Source organism: Benincasa hispida, unplaced genomic scaffold (genome assembly GCF_009727055.1).
Source record: "Benincasa hispida cultivar B227 unplaced genomic scaffold, ASM972705v1 Contig316, whole genome shotgun sequence".
Lineage (NCBI taxonomy): Eukaryota > Viridiplantae > Streptophyta > Magnoliopsida > Cucurbitales > Cucurbitaceae > Benincasa > Benincasa hispida.
In genome coordinates, this window is record NW_024064794.1 from 453,631 (window position 1) to 477,497 (window position 23,867).

General features: G+C 33.7%; 4 protein-coding genes across 6 annotated transcripts; 3 read left to right on the forward strand and 1 right to left on the reverse strand.

Annotated features, from left to right (window-relative positions):
* Positions 1 to 2,107: 2,107 nt before the first annotated feature.
* On the forward strand, positions 2,108 to 4,381 carry LOC120069294 (nucleoside diphosphate kinase). The gene is made up of 7 exons (XM_039021007.1): positions 2,108 to 2,427; positions 2,522 to 2,578; positions 2,838 to 2,924; positions 3,419 to 3,499; positions 3,601 to 3,713; positions 3,805 to 3,854; positions 4,138 to 4,381. Exons 1-7 carry the CDS (start codon positions 2,200 to 2,202, stop codon positions 4,203 to 4,205), a joined length of 684 nt encoding a protein of 227 aa, XP_038876935.1. The 5' UTR covers positions 2,108 to 2,199; the 3' UTR covers positions 4,206 to 4,381.
* LOC120069295 lies at positions 4,347 to 6,171 on the reverse strand. Its single transcript, XM_039021008.1, has 2 exons — positions 6,001 to 6,171; positions 4,347 to 5,071 (listed from the first exon to the last, which is right to left on the reverse strand). The coding sequence occupies exons 1-2, from the start codon at positions 6,089 to 6,091 to the stop codon at positions 4,575 to 4,577; spliced, it is 588 nt and encodes a 195-aa protein (XP_038876936.1). The 5' UTR covers positions 6,092 to 6,171; the 3' UTR covers positions 4,347 to 4,574.
* Positions 6,172 to 14,140: 7,969 nt separating this feature from the next.
* Positions 14,141 to 15,956, forward strand: LOC120069316 (pentatricopeptide repeat-containing protein At3g22470, mitochondrial-like). The gene is made up of 2 exons (XM_039021048.1): positions 14,141 to 15,026; positions 15,638 to 15,956. Exon 1 carries the CDS (start codon positions 14,231 to 14,233, stop codon positions 15,011 to 15,013), a length of 783 nt encoding a protein of 260 aa, XP_038876976.1. The 5' UTR covers positions 14,141 to 14,230; the 3' UTR covers positions 15,014 to 15,026; positions 15,638 to 15,956.
* A 908-nt stretch (positions 15,957 to 16,864) lies between these two features.
* Positions 16,865 to 21,565, forward strand: LOC120069315 (protein PLASTID TRANSCRIPTIONALLY ACTIVE 14). 3 transcript variants are annotated; one of them, XM_039021045.1, is made up of 13 exons: positions 16,865 to 17,025; positions 17,110 to 17,259; positions 17,407 to 17,544; positions 17,656 to 17,781; positions 18,064 to 18,192; positions 18,460 to 18,549; positions 18,650 to 18,800; positions 19,015 to 19,124; positions 20,120 to 20,191; positions 20,449 to 20,554; positions 20,659 to 20,859; positions 21,029 to 21,071; positions 21,180 to 21,503. In XM_039021045.1, exons 1-13 carry the CDS (start codon positions 16,969 to 16,971, stop codon positions 21,256 to 21,258), a joined length of 1,452 nt encoding a protein of 483 aa, XP_038876973.1. In that variant the 5' UTR covers positions 16,865 to 16,968; the 3' UTR covers positions 21,259 to 21,503. The 3 variants fall into 3 exon arrangements, with proteins under 3 accessions (XP_038876973.1, XP_038876974.1, XP_038876975.1); XM_039021046.1 differs by having other exon boundaries at positions 20,662 to 20,859; XM_039021047.1 differs by lacking the exons at positions 17,407 to 17,544; positions 17,656 to 17,781 and having other exon boundaries at positions 21,180 to 21,565.
* Positions 21,566 to 23,867: the final 2,302 nt, after the last annotated feature.

Consider the following 23,867-nt stretch of genomic DNA (forward strand, 5'->3'; position numbering starts at 1 on the left):
AAAATTAATAGAATTAGTGTTTAAGATCCAAATTGCTTCCGCTTATTGATTGTCAACACCAACAAAATATTCATTGCGATGGAGTAGTGGGTATTAAAATAATGGGCTAGCCAACTATAAACATAATGCATGGAAAAATAAAAATCCATGCATTCAATCGGAGTTGAAGATTCAGTTATCAGCTTTAAGCCATGGTAAGTATTGGCTAGAACAAGAACGACAAGGTTATACATCTTCCCTTCAGCCATCAAACTAACAACCTTAAAGCTCAAAAGCCCAAAGGCAAATGGGCCCAAACTCACCTAAAACCCATGTAAATGCTCTATAAATAGAGGTATTGCCCTTTCATTTAGGGTGGGTTAAAAAAATTGGCAACAAAGTGCTGAAGCTCTGAAGATCAAGATTAAGGCTCTAAAGCTCTCAAGACTTGAAAGTTTTAATCAATCTTAGATTATCACCTTCTGAAGATTGAAGACTTGAAATATGAGACTTCCTTGAATTTTAGAAGATTGAAACTCGAATCGATCTCAACTTTACAACCTTCTGAAGATTGAAGACTTGCAAGATTAAAATTTCCTTGAATTCTAGAAGATCGAAGTTTAAAGCAATTCCTTGAAGATTGAAGAATTAGAGATTTTAAACTTTTATCCCTTGTGCTAGAGAAGACATCAAAGGATCAAGTATTAGAGATTGTGTCTACTTTACTATACTCCACGAATTAAGTTTCTAAGAAAATCTCATGTGAAGAGCCTTGCTTCTTGAAACTTTGGTAGAAACTAGATAACATACCATAAAATTTTAAACATGAAAGTAGAGTTTTAAAACTTAATTTTCAAAAATTAAAAAAAGAAAAACAAAATAGTTATCAAACGAGACTTAAACTTTTAAAATTTGTAAAATTCATGAAAGTTTATATCTTATAGATCAATTAATTTTATAAATTTTTTCATCTGTTAAGGACTTATTTGACACAAAAATGAAAGTTCAATGTTCTATGTTAGACATAAATTCAAAATTTTAGAGATTTATTAGATACTTTTAAAGGCTTAGGATAATGCAAATCTCAAAGATGAAGATTAAGGCCCTGTTTGATAGCTGTTTGTTTTTTAAAAATTGTGTTTGTTTTCACGATTCCTTACTTGTGATTTTTAAATTTTCCTATATGTACATTTGAATTCTTGGTCAATTTTTAAAAAGAAAAGCAATTTTTTTTTTTTTTAACTACATTTTCTAGTTATCAAAACTTAGTTTTGATTTTGAAAATACCTAATATAAACTGTTACGGCTTCAAAGTTATAATTTATGTTTTCTTTAATAATTTTGGATGTAGTTTTATTGTTTCCAATTTTTATCCTTTCTAAAATATGTTAAATAAAAGTTTTTTTATTTTTTTGTTATTTTACTAAGATCTATGATGAAACACATTCGGATTTTGGGAGACTAATTAAAGTCTAACCATTAGATTTTACAAAAGAGTTTTAGATTTTAACTTTTGGAAATGAGATTTTTCTTCTATGTTAATGAAGGAGATTCATAGCTACCTTTTTTGCAATTCTCAATATAGGATTGCATTGCATGTTTGAACATTCAATTAAGATCGATCAACTTGCTTGATGAGTATTCAAACCTTGAGTAGAGGACTAGTTTTCCTTACCTCCTAGTATGTCATCATAAGGTAACCTTATCCAACTCTCCTTGTAGTCGTGCCGATTAATTTTAGGAGTTTTAAAGTTCAAAAAAATAAAGGGTTTCTAATTCTCGAATTACTAGGATTTTCATATCAACACTCCTAAAATATAGATAAGAAAATATAGAAACCAATAGATTAAAGTGATATTTATAAACTTAATTATTAAAAAATAAAAAAAATAAAATAGTTACCAAAAGAATCTAAATTTTTAAATTTTTTTTGGACAAAATATAAAATTGAAAAATCGAATATTTAATCTCGAATTTATCTCCATGCTTGGATTTCCCATGACCCTTTAATTTAACCATTCGGAAGAAATATTTTTGAGGTAGAAACAAAAACAATTAACTACCAAAAGGGGAAAAAATTATAAACGCATGATGTAAAAAGTTAAAATTTTATATATTTGAAAATCCTTGTGAAAAGGGAGTGGGACTGCAGGCGAAAGCAAGAACTTTGCCTCTGTACTTTTACCTTTTGGATTGGGCTTTTTCCAATAAGAGGGCGAAATGGAAGCTGTGGCCGTCTTCGGAAGAGGAGCTCCGCCACTTCTCCGGCCGCCGACCAGAACCTTTTGCAGCTTAACCCACTCCCGGACGGCCGCCCTACGCCGTCGTGACCTTCTTTCAGCATTCCCTTCGAATTCCCATCTCTTCTCCAAAATTTCTACTCGTTCTCGTGCTTCTTCCATTGACAATGAATCCTTCATCTTTTTGCCCCATTTGGTTGCCTCCCTGGTTTGCTCACTTTTCTTTCTCTTTTTTGTTCGATTCAACTGGCCTTTAATCAGTCTATTTTCAGATTAATCGATTTTTTACTTTTGAGGTGTAGGAGCGAGTCGACCAGACTTACATTATGGTGAAACCTGATGGTGTTCAACGTGGCCTTGTGAGTTTCCTTTACGGCCTGATAATTTTGCCCTTAATTTCTGGGTTTTCCCTCTTTTTCTCTCTGGTTGTTGTTCAGCTCCTGTGCTATTAAGGTTTCAATTCTTGAATGTAAGTTCATTTGTGTTGAATAATGTCAAATTAAAGAGGAAAAAACAGAAATAGAAATGAAAGAATCCATATTTTCTTCCGTAATTATAGCGGAGAACTGCTTGATGTGCATTCTGAAGTTTCCTTGGTTTAACTGATTTTGTTGTTAGGTTGGAGAGATAATTTCGCGATTTGAGAAGAAAGGGTTTAAGCTTACTGGCTTGAAACTCTTCCAATGCTCTAAGGATTTGGCTGAGGTTTGTCATTCTCCATGATGTTTCAAAGTTTCTTGGAGAATTTGAATTTTGTTTTAATTTAGGCTTTTTTAAACCCCGCTCGGTAATCATTTAGTTTTTGAAAATTAAGCATATTTCCTCTCAATTTCTTACCATGGTTTGCACCTTACTTAAATAAGTTGAATTCTCAGGCAAATTCTATAAACAAAAACAATTTGACTTGGTTTCTAAAAATAATGGTAAAAAGTAGATGACAAAACGAAAAGTTTAGAGGTGGAAGATGTGTTTATAGGCTTAGTTTTAAAAAACTAAAAACAAAAAACCGAATGATAACCAAAGGGAGCCTAAAGTATTTGAGTTCTATAGGCTTAATTTTCATTTCTATATAAATAATTTGAAAGAATATTTCATAAGCTAATTGGTCGTTTGAGACTTCCATTAAACATTCTCCTTTGATGTCTTTCTCAACCATGGTTTTGTTGTCTCTCTAGTCAACTAGTCTTATATTATTACAGGAACACTATAAAGATCTCAAGGGCAAGTCCTTTTTTCCTGGTTTAATTGAGTACATAACATCAGGTCCCGTTGTGTGTATGGTATGTTTCTCATAACTCTATTTCTGATGTATTCTGGCCTGCTATAAAAAATAAATAACTATCTTGTAACTTTCCTGTCAACGTTAATTGTGTTTATTTAGGCATGGGAGGGTGTTGGTGTTGTGGCGTCAGCACGTAAGTTAATCGGAGTTACAAATCCTCTCGAAGCTGAGCCAGGAACAATAAGAGGGGATCTTGCTATTCAAAAAGGAAGGTTGGGCCTTATAAATTTTGATTCTTGGTGTAATTTTTTGTATGCTATTGTATGTACATTAGAATGAACTTATTTTTGAAATTCTTGGCAGGAATGTGATTCATGGGAGTGATAGTCCTGAGAGTGGCAAGCGTGAAGTAGGTAAGAAGCACTGTGTGGTTTTGAAAAGGGTCAACTCGTTTACATTCTCGATAACAATACTATAATCAGTGGATTTGTTGTTAGGGTAAAATTTTCATTTTTCAGAGGTTAGAAACTACAGAAGATAAATCATTTTTCTTGTGCTCATTGAATTGTAGTTGGTAGTCTTTTACTGAATTTAGTTTAGGTTCGCATAACTGACTTTACACCATTAAGTTTATTAGCAATTCCTTTAAATGGACTAAGAATTCTTGAGAGTACATTAAATTTTGCGTCTATGCAGCTCTCTGGTTCAGAGAAGGTGAATTGGTAGAGTGGGAGCCAGCTCTTGTACCATGGCTGATAGAGTGATGGTGTCTATGAAGCATCCATGTACTCAGTGAAAATTGTGAGCATTCTTGTCTGTAATCTTGAATTATAGAATAAGATGTCAGCAGAGCCCTGTAATCTTCCTCACAGAACTTTTTATCCAAACAAAAAAGGAGAAATCCATTTTGAATGTTAAGACTCCAAAGAAATTTTCATCATAACTGGTGAATTAGAAAAAATCAGTCACATCATAATTTCGCTCATGTTCAGATATAATAATTATACATTTCCCCTACATTCTGCATAGTGGCCATTACAACATGATTTAAACAGATTTTGAAGATGTGAATGAAAACTCATTGCCAGAGGGGACTGAATCTGGAATGGCTAATGTTTGATCATGCCACCAAGTTATAGAACCTCTTCCGGTAACATTGTCGACAAACCAATGGATTCTTGCTCTGAATGTAGCTCGATATTGGATGTAGACTGAGATGCACTAGAACTCGGTGATATAACTACACAACAGAAGTCTTCCGTTGTCATTGGCTCCTCCATGATTGTTGAAATTCCTGGAGAATTCTTGAATTTAGAGAATAGGTAAAGAATAGAGTTCTTCATCCTGCGCTGTGTTGAATATTCTGTTGATTGACAATTCTCAGAAATTTCAGGTGTAGAGGTAATACTTGTAGTCGAATAATCTGAATCTACAGTCATGAAATCTTCTTTAGTTGACTCGGCTAACTCATTAGAATTCTTAGAAAAACTTGTGCATGCCTCTGTGTTCATTGCCTCATTGCACGATGAACTTGAGTTAGAATCAATTTCTCCATCCTCTAAGGCATCTTCCTTTATGGGTGGACTTGAGTTATGTTGAGAACCGTGTTTAAGCTTCATTAAGGTAGTCTCTGCAAGAAGAAAGAGAAACTAAATAACTTCAAAGAATGTTGTTATACGATTGTTCTAATAAAATAAGTCTTAGAACCCAAAATCTGAAATCTTAACGTACAACACCATCTCATCTCCCACATCAGATTCTGGGCTGCAGTCTAATCTTAAAAGGAAAGTGAAGTGAATCATCCATGCCTAAGACAAGTCCAAAAGCTAACCGAAATGATCAGATAGAACTTTGTTAATTCCAACGAAGCACTACAGTTTCCATCACTTATAACTTTAACATCCTTGATATGAAAAATCATAAGAGCATATTTTTATTTACAATAGGGGCATGGAGATTTGAACTCCACACCTCAAAAAAAAATGGTAGATGTCAATTATCTACTGGAACGCAACACTAAAACCTGAATAGACTCCGATAAAAATGAGCTATGACCCGGAAAATACCAGCTCTCAAATACATAAACCGACACAGCAGGTCCAGCTTCTGTTAAGTTTTAAACAGTGAAAAGAAAATTCAAGAATCATTCTCGACAATCAATACCAAGTAACATGATAATATCCTTGTTCTTTATGGTAACTAAATACATCTAATTGTTCCTGATTCTTAACATCCTTAAAAACCAGATCTTCAACAATTTCCACTACTAACCAATTCAACTTACCACTTTCGATCAGAATAGACATCGATTTTCACTCTACTAAGTGGCTAAAAAACCGAAAAACTAAAAGAAGACAAAAGAACAAGGCATCCCAACATGACATTTTTCAAATCCAAACAATAATTAATTTCCGGAAATTGGAAAAAAGCCAATCATAACATATAAATTTCAGTAAGAACTCAAAAAAAAAAAAAAAGGTGGGGGTTACGAGACATCGGCAGATTATAGACGTGAATCAATAATTAGATTAAAAAGAAAGATTGAGATAGAGAACGAACCATAGATGGAGAGACAATCATCTTTAAGAATCTTGGAAGGCGGCCGCTCCAAGGAATCCAATGAAGAAGACGATCTGATTCTCCCGAACATCGTCTCAATCAGTAATCCCTCGACAGCTTCCTTTGGAAGAAGAAATTAAAATGCGGATTTCAGATTTCAGATTCCAGTGGCGCGCTAATGAATCGAGAAAAGGCGGGAAGCTTGCTTCACACTCTTTTAACCGGTCCGGATTGGGCTTTCTTGGGCTTATATATTATGGGCCGTTTCTTTTTGGGCTTATAATGACCCATCTATTATGAATGGGCCAATTCAGACGTTAATAGCCCTTTTTTGCAGGATATGTTGCCTAATGTCTAATGAACATTAATGTTGACAGAACGCCGAGACTCAATTTTATAGAAAGGTGGATGAAAATATGGGTAAAATCTCACGCTGATGAATATTTTAAAAAAATTATAAAAAATATAAAAAGAACAAAAAAAAATATTTACTTAAATTATTAAACAAACATTTTACATTTTTTAACATACTTATTAACTATATTATATTTACATTAGTGACATTTTTGTGTTTAATTTTTATCTTTTATTATTTTTCAACAATATAATGGAAATACTAATTTGATCTCTCATGTCGATGTTGCATGTACTAAAATGTGGAAACATCAATAGAAATATTGACATGTTACATAAATTTAATATCATGACCTATGGTAGCTTTTTAATTAGAAATTTGTACAAAACTTACCCATATATAAGTATATGCCTTTCGAATAATGACCTAAATTCTTACGACATGACCCAGGCTCCATTGTGAAGAAACCTTTATAATAATATTAGCCGTAGTTGAGTAAATATTTGCTTGTAATTGGTTAAGAGTTCTATATTCTTACAATTATTAAGGGGTTGTTTGGCCTTAGAGTAGAGTAGGGTGGAGTGGGTTATTGTTTGAGGCTCCAGAGTAGGGTGGAGTGGGTTATTGTTTGAGGCTCCAACTTTTATATCCCAAATTAACAACAATATTTACTATTCTCTAATCCACGATTTCTACAGTGTTCACTATTTGCAACCTCTCGGTTTCATCTCTCTTGTTTCTTGGCTCATCTCTCCCGTCTCTCTTTCTTCTCTGTCGATTGTAATGCTCAAGTCTTGGCTCGTCTCTTCCATTTATGTCGATTCCACTCCTCATATATGCTTTTTCTCTCTATCTTCTCCGTTGATTCCACTCTTTAGATGTACTTTTTGTCTCTTTCATCTCTGTCGATGCCACTCCTAAGATCTAGTTTCGTGTCTCTTCATCTCCATCGAAATTAGATCTGTATCCTTAAAGCCCTTAACTTTATTTCATCTAACCCTTCACAGATCTATAAATCTACGTTTAGGGTAGTACTCCTCTTGCATATTTTTCTCTAGATCTGATTGAGGTTTTGTCTGACTTCCTCCTTCTCGTTATTGTTCCAAATGCGTCCATTCCTTCTTCCCTTTGTCGATTCAAATAAAGGATTCCCTTGCCGCTCCAAATGAAGGATTTCCTTTGCCGCTTCGTTCGATTTTCTCATTCTATCTATCATTTCATCGATTTTCTCTTGTTTGGTTGAGGAATGATTTTGCTTGGTGGAGGGCAAAGGTTCTCGTTTGGAGAGTGGTAGGGGCTGAAGGATCCATTGTGGAGCTTGGTGGGGGGGATGAGGTATAAGGTAATTTTCTTTCCATTTCCCAGTCGATGATGAGGTCCTTTTTGTTTTCCCAATTTTAGCTCAAAAGTTTCAATAGCTTCAATTTAGTTTTATATTTTCGATTGAAATTTTTGTAAATTTTTGTCTCTGTTTGTCCATTGCTGGTCTCCGATGGATGATTTCATATTAATTGTTTGTCCATTTTGGTCTCTGATTGTCCATTGTTTGTATATTATTTGTCCATTGTTTATCCATTTTGGTCTTTGTTTGTCCATTTTGTAAATTTTAGTCACGTTTGTCCAATTTGTAAATTTTGGTCTCTGTTTGTCAATTGTTTGTCTATTTTGGTCTCTGTTTAAATGGATTCACATTTGTATGTCACATCCCCTTGTTTTTTTAGGTTTCTTTAATGTATTTTAGATTGATTGACAGTAGTAGTTTGGTACTGTTTATTGGATTTATCATTGACATATCCCCTATTTTTATAATGGTTTATTGTATATTGTGTTGGATTGTATGTCCTAAAATTTGCCGTTTGTAAATATTAAACATATTCTATTTGCAGTAAAGAGTTTGATGGGTTGTATGTCCTAAAACCCGCAGTTTGTTAATATTAAATATATTTTATTTGCAATAAAGATATTATTGAGGTTTATTCCATAAAACTATTATTGAATATGTAAATTGCACTTGTCAAGACTAAATCCAATAAACTAAGATCCATGGTTATTATATGAATACTTGGACTTTATATGGAGACATAAAAATGGATCAAGTTCAAATAAATAGTCAAAACGATCTATAGTATATGAATAAGGTTGGACACCTTATTCTGGTAACACTATCGGATGTGACCCACTTTGTATTTAGTACAAACGATGTGATTCGAATCGTTCATGTAGAGCCATGTGAGTGGGGGTGTCCTATGCAATGAGTTTGCGTAAGACCGAGACCAAGAAATAAGTCACTCTTACTTTATAATGCTATTTATTGTTTAAGACTGACTATTTCAAATTGATGACCTAAGTAACTCGACGTTAATCCTGAGCTAACTATGAACTCCTATTTATTCAAGATTATCCTTAAATTTGCATAGGTGAGAGTTGGCTCAACAGTGCCGGCTTAATAAGCCTCCCATTTCAGGAGTAAGACTAGGTAGATAGTTAGGGACAAATGGTGCAAGATGGAATTCACTCCTACCCGCTTTTAGGATTAGTAGAGAGGTTGTTCTCTTAAGTACTAATTCTAGGTCTTGAAAAAGGGGTCCCACCCTCTCGTTGGCCTGAGAGGGTCTCGGTGATTGGATTACAAACCAATTGTTCATTAGAGGATCAGTGAAACTTAAGGAGCAATTATAATCTCTGGGGTAAAACAACATTTGACCCAGCCGTTATTACGAACAAACTGTAAATGGTCGACTTACTAATTACAGTTAAATCAAGTAGACAGAAATATAACTAGAGTGAGAGGAGTGCAACTACTGGACTTTAGTGGAGTGACTTGGTAGTTAACGTTGATTCATTTGATTTAAAGAGTTTAGTCAACTAATCTCGGATCGTTAGAGCCAATGATCTATAGGTTCATTAGGTCCCCTACTAGCTCACAAACGGATTAAACCTTAGAATAGCGTGATGAGTTTAATTTGAAATGTTCAAATTCAAATTTAGGGAATAAGTAATTATATGCGATATAATTATACGTTTAATTATCAAAATTGGAGAATCGGATAATATTTAAATATGATTTCAATATTAAAATTACATGAATTCATGTTTGTAGAATTAGTGGTGTAAATAATTTAAAATTGGATATTAAATTATTTTAATTAATTATTAATTTTATTTAGAATTAATTATTTGAATTAATTTTATTTAAAATTTGAAATTTGCAATTTTATATCAAATTCATTTTTGTCTTAATTTAATTTATGAAATTTAAATTAAATAAAATTGTTTTGATATTAAAATTGAAAATTATGGACTAAGTGGGTTATTCTAACAATGAACACTCATTTTTCATTAAAATTGGGTGGGATTAGTGTCACCTCTTCATGCAAGAGAGTTGCATGAACTAGTTGAATAAAAACAAAAGTTATTCAGCTAAGTTGAGAGAGAATTTGCTGAAATCCAGAAATTTGTTAAAGAAGAGTTCTTCAACTCCAAAACACCAAAAACCAGTCTTCTTCCATAAAAACTCCCTCTAATCTCAGCTCATTTTGGGTTCAACCATCGAATCTAAAGTTCAAGAGAATAGTAAGGAAGATCAAGTGGTGGTTACATCTATTTGGATTGAAGGTTGTTGCTGAATTTGTGGATCGAAAAGATTCTACAAAGGTAATTTTTGAAACCCTCATTTTCCTTATGAACATGCTGAAATTGATTGCTAAAATTAATGAATTAGAGTGCTTATTGATCTTGGTTTCTTCCGATAATTGCATGCTAACTCCATCATATTGATGAACAGTGATTGTTAGGTACTGTTTATTGGATAGGTTTATTTCAAAATTATTAACTTTTGTTTGTATGTTCTCAAAGGGTCCCCTTATTTATCTGGGTTGATAGGATGTGTATATTTCTAAGAATAATTGTACCAGTAGTTAACCCAACTAATATATATGGGTTTACTTCCTTTCAACTTACAAACCCATTCCATCTACTTGCTTAATGCAATTAGTTTGTCATTTCTCTCTTTATCCACTATTTTCTTATCATATGATTTATTTCACATTACCATGAAGTCGTGTGCATCTTTTGGTTTCTAATGCACATTATTGGTCTTTGTATCTTGATAGCACAAAAAAATGTGTTATTTTCCTCTTCTTAATTATAGGTCGTTACTATGTTTAATGTGTTTATTTAATGATTTTATAGGTATTGAGCATCTTTGAGATGGAATTAGTTGTTACAAGTTGTTCGGGGTTAATTTGGAGCAATTAGGACCTAATTTAAGCAGCTGGGCTTCAAAAAGATGTGAAAGGATGAAATTGCCCCTAGACGGAGCATTGAGTCGCTACAAGGTAGTAGCTGCCTATTTCATGAAGAAAACAAATCAGCGTTGCAATGCTCCGATATTTGACGGACGCGCGCGCGAGGCTCGCAGTGTTGCAACGCTTCGATGACTACTATATAATGTCCTCTTCGACTTAGGGCAAAAATCATCAACCCCTAATCGGGCGATTTTCTGCTCTTCTCACCTCTCCACTTGTATTTTTCTTCCATTTTTCTTCTCATCTCATGTAGTTAATGGAACAATGCTGGGATTTGTCTTCTTCGTCTCCATGGGAAGGTAAGTTATAGTTATTTTCTAGTTTAGGGGATTTTGGAACAATGCAAATTTTGGGAGTTCTATTTGAATGAAATTTCTATATTATTGTCTATGGGTTTCAATCTGAATTTTGTGTTTATGAATTGCATAATTTTATTATTGATTGACAACCAATAATTTGTTGTGTAGTTCGAATGCTTAGAGAACGGCTTGTAATATGTGACATATAATTATAGGTTAATCTCAATGGAAGCTAGGTTAGTTAGGCTTACCATTCATTGTCTATAATGAATAGTAGTTTGTCCTATCGACCTATAGAGAAACCACATTGAATGTGTTGTTTAGACGTTGGAAGTCGAATACTCATCCTAGCATTATCCCTAGAACTTAATGCGATTTGTCAATTTGAATGGAGTGGATCCGTTTTCTATGCATTTGGATTAATGAGGTAATTAGGACCATTGTTGGGATTCCAATCAATTAAGCTAGGCATAGTTAAGAAACTAAAATTGCATTTAAATAACTCGATGAACAAGAATTGCATTGGTCAATTCCAATTCCCTTAAGCTAGGTCGTTTCTTTTAATTGCATTTTATTTTCTTGCAATTCGACTTATCCAATCCACACCAACCCCTCCCCCTCCCTCCTCCCTCCCCCTCCTCGTTAACTAAAAACGAGCTTCGACGAACTAATCTTTTGCGCTTCCTTGAGGTTTGACCCCAAATTTGTCGCTTGTACTACCAATTAGTATAAGTAGTTCATTCAGTGATTTATAAATTTTATTTATGTAGCAAGGGTTTACGAGCGATGGTAAAATCTGGGTGTACCAAATTGGTGTCGTTGCCGGGAAAGCCAATTAATTCTTCTTAGTTAGTTTTAGTTAAAGTTTTCTTTTGGTTTGATTTGTTTTCTTTTTGTGTCAGTTAAGCATGACAGAATTTTCAAATCAATCTTGGATGTCTGAAATCGAAGTTGTAGATTTTGGCGATGAGGCAAGTGGTCTTTGATGCCACATTGTCGAGTTGACTTCCTTAGTTGGTCACTTGATGGAAAGGAGTTCGCAACAAGTAGAGATGTGTGGGAGTTGTCTACTCGAGGGGTATCCTATGCAAGCATGCTTGAGGTTGCCGTGGATGCCAGCACCATGTGAATTCGTCGAGAAGGAGTATTATGGTCATTTGAACTGCGAGTCTCATCATCCTAGATGGGAAGAGTCTTTTGACCATGGATACTCAGGATGGTAGTAGGGCTTAGACAGCCAAAATTTCACAACACCACACCAGTCGACTCATGCTCAGTCTTCAGGGTCAGGTAAGTCTTTAAAGGCTTTGGTTATGGAGCTTGCTGACAGTATTTTTGAGTTTTAGTAGGACAACCTCTATATGCAACTAGAGTTTGAATTATCTAGTGGACAAAATTCCCATTCATTTAGGAAATTTGTCTCATTTGAATTATCTAGATCTTTTTGGTTGGGATGTACCTTTCTTCACATGGCCTAATTTGCATGTTGAAAACTTGCAATGGCTTTCTGGTCTTTCTTCTCTTGAGTACCTTAATCTTAGAGGGGCGGATTTGAGTACTGTAGCAAATTGGATGCATGCAGTCAATGGACTTTCTTCATTGTCAGAGCTACGCTTAAGTAACTGTGGTGTTTCAAGTTTTGATACTTAAGATGCCATTTTAAATCTCAATTCACTTAGAGTCTTTGATTTATCAGTTAATGGGATAAATTCTTCCATACTTTCCTGGCTATCTAATCTTACTCGCATTTCAATACTTGATCTGAGTTTCAATAATTTTCAAGGTACAATTTCTCAGGATTTTGTGAAATTAAAAAATCTCCAATATCTTGATTTGAGTTCTAATAGCTTCAATAATAATATGGAGATCACCCACCAAGATTTCCAGCAAAATTTTTGCAAGTTACGATTTTTGTACCTTGGATTCAATAGTTTTGAGATTAAACTTGAAGATTTTTTTGGATAGTTTCTCAAATTATTCCCACAATAGTTTGGAATGCTTGGAGTTAGCATTTAATAAATTTGTGGGAGAGATACCGAGTTCATTGGGAACATTTAAGAATCTACGATTCTTGGATCTTTAAGAAAATTATATATGGGGTTCACTTTCAAATTCAATAGGTAATTAGTCATTGTTGCAACATTTATCTATATCAGATAACTCTTTAAATGGAACTATACCTTCAAGTTTTGGACAACTTTCAAAACTAGTTCATTTTGTTAGTTACGGGAATTCATGGAACACAATTATAACAAAGGTTCACCTAGTGGATTTAACGAAGTTGGAAATCTTTGAAATCGAGATAAATAATTCGTAAGCTTTGGTTTTCAACATTTCACATGATTGGATTCCACCTTTCAAGCTCAAGGAACTTTATTTGAAATATTGTTTCATAGGTCCTCAATTTCCCATTTGGCTTCAAACTCAGACTCAACTAATTGAGATCACCCTCTCTACTGTTGGAATTTCTGGTTATGGACCAAATGAAGTCATTAAATTGGATTTGTCCAATAACTTGCTCAATGTAAACCTATCCCACATGTTGGCATCTGATCAAAAGAATTATTTTGGTGGAAGTCAAAACGTCCTTAATCATTCGAACCTCCTTAAGTATCCTAATCTAAGATTCTTCAAATTCAAGCATTGAGCTTCTCACTTGTCCAGTTTAAGTGATGTGGGACAAACGGCCAAAATCCAATGGCATCCAACGTTTATGTGTTTCATTATAGTAAATGAATTGATGTAATGAAAGTGTGAAGTGGGGGAATCGAACCTCAGACCACAAAATTGATAATATGAACATTATGTCAATTGAACTACGTTCTTGTTGGCATTTGAAAAATATTTTTTCTATCAAGATTTTGCTAAATCTCAATAATAGATCATAAATTTTTTAAGTACTTATTAAACAAATAAAAACTAGCTACTACAATAAAAAAACAAAAGTAAATAGTTATCCTTATGGTTTCTATTTTGAATTTAATTCAATTTTGATAAAATTATTTTAAATAGTCCCTAAGTTGTCCTTGGACTAAATTCTTAAGAAAATTGAACCTACCGTATAAATAATTGAGCTACACTCCCAACAAAATTACCTTTAATTTAATCCTTATAGTTATGTAATATTTAATAATATATATATATATATATATTAGTTGATTAAACGGAGTGGAGTTTTTCTTGAAAGAATTAACTAAACATGGCCAAAAAAATAGAAGAAAAAAGAACGAGACTTGCAGGAATTAGAGTCGCATTGAGTCTGAGAGGAAATGAAGAGAATAAGGCAGCGGCTTCTTCCCCTACACCGTCTTCCACTCCCACCACAGCTCCTCTGCTATCAAATTCCCGCCATTCCTTCTTCTTCTTCTTCTTCTTCCTCCATTTCCGATTCTGCTCCTGCTTCTGCTTCCATAGCTTCCGAACCCAATACCACTCTGACCCATGACGAGCTTATAACAAAGATCAACCTCCTTCTTCCTCGTCTCTGTTTCTATAACCACCACTCTACTGCAATCGCCCTTCTGGACGCGACTCTCCTTACAAATCCATCACTTCAATCTCTTCCCCTTTCAATTCTTTCCCATTCCCTTGCTTCCCAATCCGATTTTGCCCTCACAATGTCTCTCCTCACCCGTCTCAACCACCATCGGAATGCCCTTCTTTATTCAACCCCTATCATCACCATGCTTATTTTCTCTTATTCTAAGCGGCGGAAATCCAAGGACGCCTTGAAGATTTTCCATTGGATGCTGAGACCGGGGTCGCCGTGTAAGCCGGATGAGAGGGTTTATAATACCCTAATTGCGGGACTTTGCAGGAAGGGGATGACACTTGATGCTTTGAAGGTTCTCAGGAACATGGTAAATTCTAATTTGGTTCCGGATTGCGATTTGAGGAATTGGGTTTTTAGGTGTTTGCTGAGAGAAGCGATGATCGGCGAAGCAATGGAGTTAAATGAGACTTTGAATTTCGTTGGTGATCAGAATACCAGTGACCATCTGAGAAAGGTGTCGGAATTGTTGGATCGTATCATCACCAATTGGATAGACTAGAGAAGATCTTCTAGTAAGCCAATTGCTTTATGTGATTCAACTCAATTAATTTCTGACCATCTCTAGATTCTAATTTTTATGACATTGAGAATAAAGTGGATAATTGACTCAAGCAATTTGTGGATCATAACATATAAAACTATGCATTTATAAGTATTCAGTAACTTTATCACAGGGTCGTGTACTCCAAGAATATTGTCCGACTTTGCTTGGTTCTTTATTGAGTTTTTTAGTTCATTCCAATCTATTATAGCATAAAAGTTGGGAAGCTTAGTATCAATTATCTAATTGGTAATGTTAAATTCTTTTTACTTCTTTGTATTGTGTTGTGTACTTAATTAACATAGTTCTATGACATTTGCTGCCTTTTCATTTCAAAAGCTAAATCACATGGTGAGCCCACACAAAAGGATTTGGTTTTAAACTAGTTAAACTGAACGCTAAAATAGAAGGCAAGCTTCTAAACCCCCACATCATACTTCCTGCTTGTTTATCAGCCAGAACTAGTGCATTAGTTTGTATTATGAGTTGTGAGATGTATGATACAATTTTTCTGTACTTATTTTTCTGTGCATATTGCTAACACAAAGTGTGATTTCTGTATTCTTCTTACAACTTGTATAGATATAATGGAAAGCCTAAAGCTTAAACAGCCTCTAGCTAGAAGGAGGAGGAGGAGAAAAAAAAAAGAAATGGAAAAAAGAAGTTATTGTGGAATCGTTCATGTATAACAATCGGCTATTCCAACATGAAGCAGACGCCTAAGCTAATGGACTACAATAAGTTTAATATGGTATCAAAGTAATGTCATTTCTTCTCCAATTAATAATTGTTCTACTTATTGGGTTTTCTATAAATTTTCAAATTTACAATTGAGGGGAGAGTGTTTTATAACTCATAAACTTACAACTTGGGTGATTCAATAGCTTTGAGATTTCAGTTACTTATATAGCTGGATGTTAATCCAATAGTTCAAAATCTTGTACTTTCTAGTTCCTTTCTTGGAGAAGGAAGAGAACTGTTGGTGGTTACTGGTGTGTTCGATTCGCATGGACAGGAAAGCTATTGACGCAGGACCTATAGTCTAAGCAGTAGAAGGCTTGAGCATCAAGTTCACATCAAATGCTATAAACTGGGATAAATAGCTACAGAAATTGAGGTCATAATGTAACGTAATGGTGGTTAAATGGCCCTGCAACCCAAGTGGAGGTTAACTACACAATTTATTCTCTGTTTAGTGTCATCATTTGGGATTTGGGCTTTTTGTAGAATCTCCCTGCAAAGATCTAAAACAGCACTACCCAATTCAACTCGTTAAGACAAGTATCATTTCTATCGGTGCCCGTTCCATCTTCAAGTCTCACTTGTTCGAATTCAGAAAAAACAAATTATCAACTTAAAATGAAAATGAAAATAAGTTCTTTAAACTGTCCAAGGTTTGAATCTCTTCCCAATCCCATTTCGAAAATACTGAAGGTCAATTTTGAACTTAATAAAAGGAGCCATCATATTTTATTTTCAATGGAAAAGTGCACCATGCTATTACAAGGTTATATAAATAGGTACTGACTGCTTCAAGAAAATTTATCTTCTAGGCAAAATTTGAATTCTAATATGTTTTTCAACCACATATCTAATTAACTTATTTCAATTGAACCAAATTGTTAAGTTTAAACAAATTTGCTCAATGGATATGAACCAACTAGGTCGGAGGTTTGGATCACTCCCGGCTTCACCTACACACATTGTAAAAAGAAAAAAAATTATAAATAAATAACTATTGAAAATTTATCTTCAAATAAATAACTCTGGAAAATTTATCTTCAGAAACATATTTAAACAAACGTGAAGTCAAACGTTAGACCGCGCTGTTGTTAAAAAATGGGAGGGAACACGGAAGCAGAGAAGTGAAGTGGATAACGTTTTGCTCTGCTTGCAGTTGATCGGTAGCTAAAATGGCGAATTCCATCTCCTTCCATCAGCCCACTCACCGCTTCATGTCCTGCCCGCAGGTACTTTCTTCCGTTCTCGCCATGTCAACAAACCTTTCTTCTCCTTCGTCTCTCATCTTTTCTTTTTCTCTATTGTTAATACAGGCCAAGGATTTCCGGTCTTTTCCATTATCAAGATTCAGTAACTATTCTTCCACTTCCCCTAGAAGCAGACTTCGGCCGATTAAAGCTGCAACCGAAATCCCCGCATTTCCTCTTCTTCAACCTCCCAAAGCGGACGAATCTCCTTCTGAGGTGAAATCCCTCTATAACCACCATATAATTCTTTGCCTAACAAATGTCTAAACTATTTAATTCTCGTCTGCCATGAATAATTTGGTAAAATGCAATCCTCGTGCGTTGGGTTAATGTTGAATCTTAACAACTATTAAACTTCCGTAGTTGGAACCAGCAGACCCTGACTTCTATAAGATAGGGTATGTTAGAAGTATGCGAGCTTATGGAATTGAATTCAAAGAAGGACCCGATGGATTTGGTGTATATGCTTCCAAAGATGTTGAACCTCTTCGCCGCGCTAGGGTCTGTTTTTTGCATTACTTCTAAAATTCTCAGTTCTTTTCAAACACACGGAGACATGCTATTTGGTCGTGATAACTAAGAATGATGTTTTCTCTATCTATTGTTTCACAGGTTATTATGGAAATTCCTTTAGAACTAATGTTAACCATAAGCCAGAAACTCCCCTGGATGTTTTTCCCTGATATAATTCCAGTGGGTCATCCAATATTTGATATAATTAACTCGACAAATCCAGAGGTAAACCAAGTTACATAAGATCGAAGATAATATTTCTTAGCTAAGAGCTTTTGTTTTTGTTATTTTAACTGAAATATTCGTTTTATTATTTTATTCTGGTCTACCTCATTTGATTTATGTCTCTGGCCCCTACCTAGCTCTCTAATAACTTATCCCATTCAATTTGAATAAATTCCCAGTTATCATTAAGCATATTTTTCTTAGATGAATACCTGTTATTAGTTTTATTGATTATGTTCCTATGTTTGTAAATGACTGATATAAGGCATATCTTTGATGCAGACAGATTGGGATTTACGGTTAGCGTGTCTTCTGTTGTATGCATTTGATCGAGAGGAAAACTTTTGGCAGCTCTATGGTGATTTTCTACCAAGTATTGATGAATGTACAAGCTTGCTTCTAGCCTCCGAGGTACCTATGAATAAACAGTGAAATTATTCTATTGATGATTATGTAGTGAAAATATCTTTCGGAGGTATAATATGATTTAATGAATCGGCCTATGGTTAATTTGAAGTAAATGAGAAATATTGGAATGCAATTTAATTAGAGTAATATTGAAGTATATTGGAAATTTTATTGTCAATTATTGTTTTTCTTTGGTCATTCCATTTCTTATTAGTTTCACGGTTCCTTAATGATTAACTTGCCTTATGTAAAATCTCTTATGCATTTTAGGAAGAACTGTTGGAGCTGCAGGATCAAAATCTTGCTTCAACCATCAGAGACCAGCAACGTCGTGTTTTAGAGTTCTGGGAAAGGAACTGGGTAAATTTTCTCTGTTACACGAATGGAACGTGCTATTAATTTTCCATTATACTATACTAATGTGCCTGCTGCTCTTTTATGGCTTATTTTAATACTACAGCACAGTGGTGTACCTCTTAAAATTAAGAGGCTTGCAAAAGATCCTAAAAGGTTCATTTGGGCTGTTAGTATAGCACAATCACGATGCATAAACATGCAAACAAGGATCGGAGCCCTAGTACAAGATGCAAATATGCTAATTCCTTATGCTGGTAAACTTCCCGGGGGGGTGGATTATGAACAAGCAGTAAAAATAATGTTTATATATCAGGTTTTGAAAGTGCTCTTTTATCAGCGTTACAAAACTGTTGGCAACATTTTGATAGGGATTAAAAGCTAAGATGTCTCAAAATGCATCAGAGGATTAGTATATTATGTTGATTCTTTTATGTCACAAATTGTGTAATTTCTAATAATAATATGCAGATATGCTGAACCATTCTTTTCAGCCAAATTGTTTTTTCCACTGGCGTTTTAAGGATCGGATGCTTGAGGTGATGATAAATGCTGGGCAGCAGATCAAAAAAGGGCAAGAGGTTTTTCATTGTGTTATTGTATTTGAATTTAGCAATGCCCCTGCATAACTGAAATGATTTCTTTCTTGGCAATCTTATATTAAAGGATATTGGTTGCATCATTGCAAAAAGTTCTACTATTGCAATTTGAAAATTATACACACACGCATACATACATATTGATTATAGGCAAACCATTTTCACATCAAAGATGAAATATTGAGGGGGTGGGGTTGTAAAAGAAAAAAGGAAAGGAGATAAGAATGTTTTTTCCAAGCAGTCAACTGGAGGATTACAGATTTACAATCCAACATTATAACACTTAAAGGGAACACAAACTTTGTGTAGATTGGCAGTTTATAGTTTTATCCAACCGAAGGTGGTGTGCTGTACTTCCTTCCAAGAGCTATACTTTGAAAACACTATTGTTTCTTTGTGTCAAAGTTGAACAAAAGATATCTCTAGTAGCAACTTTTCAAAGAGTCCTAGTTTTTCCTATAGGTCACCATCCCGAAAATGCCAAATTTAGATCTTCATGCAGACAGCAAATTAGTCTGAGACTCTGAACTTGTTGCAGAATCTTGACCAACTCTCCACAGCCAAAGAACTGGGGGAAAGAAAGGAAAACAAAATAAAAAAGATGGTTGATGGTTTTACTCTTCCTCCTAAAATTCACTCGTACTTGTGAAAGGAGGGTGATATGGGAATTTTTTTTTTGGGCTTTGTCTTGGGTGTTTATGCTTTGTAAGCAAGAGATCAAAGAAATCACTCTTTTTGGGACTTTTAAGTTTATATTGTCTATTTTTTTGAAGTATCAATCTGTGTTACTTATACAAAGATATTGTGGCATAATTAGAATAAAAACTGATACAATTTGCAATTTCATCTTGCCAGAATCATACAATAAAACCTATTAACATTAACATTTGATGCTAGAACTCAATTGTCTTGATAATTGCTTCTGTGCCTATACCTGTAAAGATAATAGTCTACTCTATCTCTTGTTTAACTTGCAGATGACCATCAATTACATGAATGGACAAAAGAACCACATGTTTCTGCAGAGATATGGTTTTTCATCTCCTGTGGTAATTTGATCTCAAGCCTGACTTCCCAAATATTTGAGTTAATGATGCAATTTATTTCAAGTCATGTGCAGAAGAAGATTCTGTTCCCTTAAAAAAAGCGTATTTACTGCTTAAGTAGCACACTGAATCAAATCACCTGTGTGCTCAATCTCTTTTATCGCAAATTTGGAAATTTTCATTCGAGGTCCTACTCTATTATCATACATGAATCTGGTATTTTTAGTCTATGGTTTAACATCTAACTTCGGGAACTGCAGAATCCTTGGGACAGGATCGAGTTCTCCAGTAATGCACGTATTCACTTAGATTCATTCTTATCAGTTTTCAATATAGCCGGGCTTCCTGAGAACTACTATTACAATGGTATGGTTAATGAGAACTTTCTTTTGTTTACCTCTTCATAAGGGGGGAAAAAACGCCCTTGGTAATTCAACAAAGTGCTGAACAAACTGACAAAATAACGATAGCAGGTCGGTTATCTGACAAGGAAGATACATTTGTTGACGGAGCAGTAATTGCAGCAGCAAGATCTCTGCCTTCATGGTCCGATGGGGATATCCCACCAAGCCCAAGCAGGGAGAAGAAAGCAGTTAAAGAGCTACAAGAAGAGTGCCAACGGATGCTCGCAGCATTTCCAACCACGTCAGAAAAAGACCAAAAATTGCTAGGTACGCCATGCAGTCCTTGCCCTCTCCCAAATTTAATTGCCTTAGTCGCTTATAGGATATCGAATGAAAGCCAAAAACCCAAAGCGACTTCTAAAACCATTGAAACAAATCTTGATAACTTATATTTGAAGATGTTAACACCTTGTTGTGCTGCTGTTTGAAACAATAGATTCTATGTCACAAGCTACAAGAACGCTAGAAGCCTCGATCAAGTACACGTTATCTTCTTCCTTCTTAAGCTAATTATATGATTTTAATGAAGATACATTACGTTCCCATTTGTTTTTATGGCTAACAATGGAGGTTTTGCCCCCCTGCAGATACAGATTGCACCGAAAGTTGTTCATAGAGAAAGTCATCAAGGCATTGGATGTTTATCAAGAGCGGATACTCTTCTAGTTTTGAAAATTTTCTGCTGCAATTTGATCATAGGAGATATTATTGGTAGCTGCATAAAATTGTCTTCAGTTCCTGTAAAGATATTGCTGTGGCTACATAAATTTCATGAAGTAAATTCAGTTATTAGTCGTAGGAGTTCTATTAATTGTAGCATCAAATGAGAAAAAAAATTGAGAATCGATCTTGAATGGTTGCATCTTACAGAGCCACACAGTTTATATTCGATATCTTTTCAATTTGTTAAATGTAATTCTGAGAATAAACATCTTATGGAATTTCTGTGAATATAAAGGAAATAATTCAAGTTCATAGCCGAGCCGAAGAATCGGATCAGCTTTCACCGATCGTTTGATCAGATATTTCAAAAAGAAATGAGAACACCTAAACTATTTTTTTTTTTGTTGTAACAATTGCATTCTTAAACTTTTTTATTTTTAAAATTTAAATCTCAAACCTTTAAAAGTGTAAGAATTGTACCTCTAAATTTTGTCAAAAAAAATTAATTTCATCAAATTTAATACTAATCTATGTCTAGTTCTAACTTAGGTTAAATTTTCATTAATTCACTTGCTAATTAAAAAAAATCAAAATTAAGTAATTTAAATGCAATATAAGTCTTGCACAAACATGAGGTGAATTAATTCATAATTGAATAATTGAATAATTGAATAAACATTTCTTTTTTAAAAAAACCACAATTTTCAGAAAAAAAAATCGTTTTTTCAAAGTAAATTTTTATTAATTTGGTAGCGAACATTTTGTTTATATATTTGTTAAGAGAATATACGACAAAAACATTTAGGCTGCATTTACCAATTCGTAATGAAAATTGGTGTGGACATAATATTGATAAATCAATCTTAATGAGCTACCACCGCAAACATATTTAGATTCTTTTTTATCAAATTTATTTAAAGTTATGAATGTCACATTTGCCGTTACTACTGTTATCAATATCGCTAAATGTAATATGTTATATTTATTGTTACCTATACCCTAGCAATAAGGTAATGCTAGCTAACGATAACATTAATAATAAATATGAATTTTTCATAATTTTAATATTGTAACAGTAATGATTACGATTAGTGAGCCCAAAATAAATTTCAAACACAATTTGATGGAACATTCTCAATTCCTCAATCAGATTATGTTATTTGATTTTAGAATGAAAGTGGACCCCACATTTCATTACGATTACAAAATATAGGAAAACAATGATAAACATAATCATTGGGATCCACTTTTCAAATTTCGATTGATTTATTAGATTTATGGGTGGGTAAACTCATCCTTATTAATTTAAAGTAAAGTTCTAGGATAATTGGATAAATTGTGAGTTTCTAATAGTGGGTAATTGTCAATTCCATAGAGAGGTGTTAAAAAAAAACTCAATGATCCAAAAAGAGTGATCAACCCAATCCAACCCGTGCGGTTCAAATAAATGAAAATTTTGTGGGTTGGGTTGGTCCACAAGTTTTTTTAACACCTCTCTATGGAGCTAATTTAATCAAAACCAACCCGAACTTATTATTAATTTTAAAACATATATTTTTTACTTTATGATACAATTCTTTAAACATATATTTATTTAAGTTTTTTTTTAAAAAAAAAATTCTTTGGATAATTTATTATCCAACAACTCCTAAAAATAGCATTTTAGTATTTTGGAAAGAAAAAAATCATTATATAAATTGAAACCAAGTTTTTAATATTAATTCAATGTATGAAAATAATTAAATTAAGTTTTTACGTATTAACAACCTTTTCTTTTTAGAATAAAAAATTAAATAAATAACTTGCAATCTGAATAATTGGGTATTGTTGGATCTAAAAAATTCTTTCAACACAACATTCCCAAAGAAGAAAAAAACATAAACTTGCATCCTTGTCTAAAAATACACATATATTTTGTACCTTATAGATGTTCTTACCATAAATAGATCATATATTTGAAGTGTCAAACCCTAAAAAATAATTGACATATGACATAAATCAGGATTTTGTGAGTTGAATTTGTTGATGTTCAAATTTGACTACTACTGCAACTACCTTGTCACTTGAGTTATTCTTATTTCGTTGCAATATAGTGGAATGATATTTTTGTAGATGTATTGGTGGTCGGAAGGGCACAATTTCATCTAATGAAGAAAAGTTGAAGGTGAAATTTTCGCCTTGGCCTTTTTGTCCCTCATGAAAATGTGCAGACACCTTTGTCCCTTTGATTGATTGAATAGTGATAAAAAATCCAGAAAAGAAAATGAGAAGCAGCAACAAGAAGATTTATTCATTCAAATGAACAACACCTAAAAAATAGCCATAATTACAACAAAAATATTTTATCTAATTAAAAGGATATTTGTTTCCAAGATTTCAAAACAAATCAATATAAAATACACTAGAATATCTAATAAAATCAATCAAAATAAAATTTTGAAACCCCTAGAACAAAGGTTGCGGGTATGGTGGTTAGAACTTAGAAGGCAAATCTGAAAATAAAGTAAATATATTAGACCCCTCAAAGCCGATTAGACATTTTTGCATTGCAAACAAAATTTAGACATATTTCAAATCCACCTCCCCATTTTAGACATTTCTCAAGAAAACCT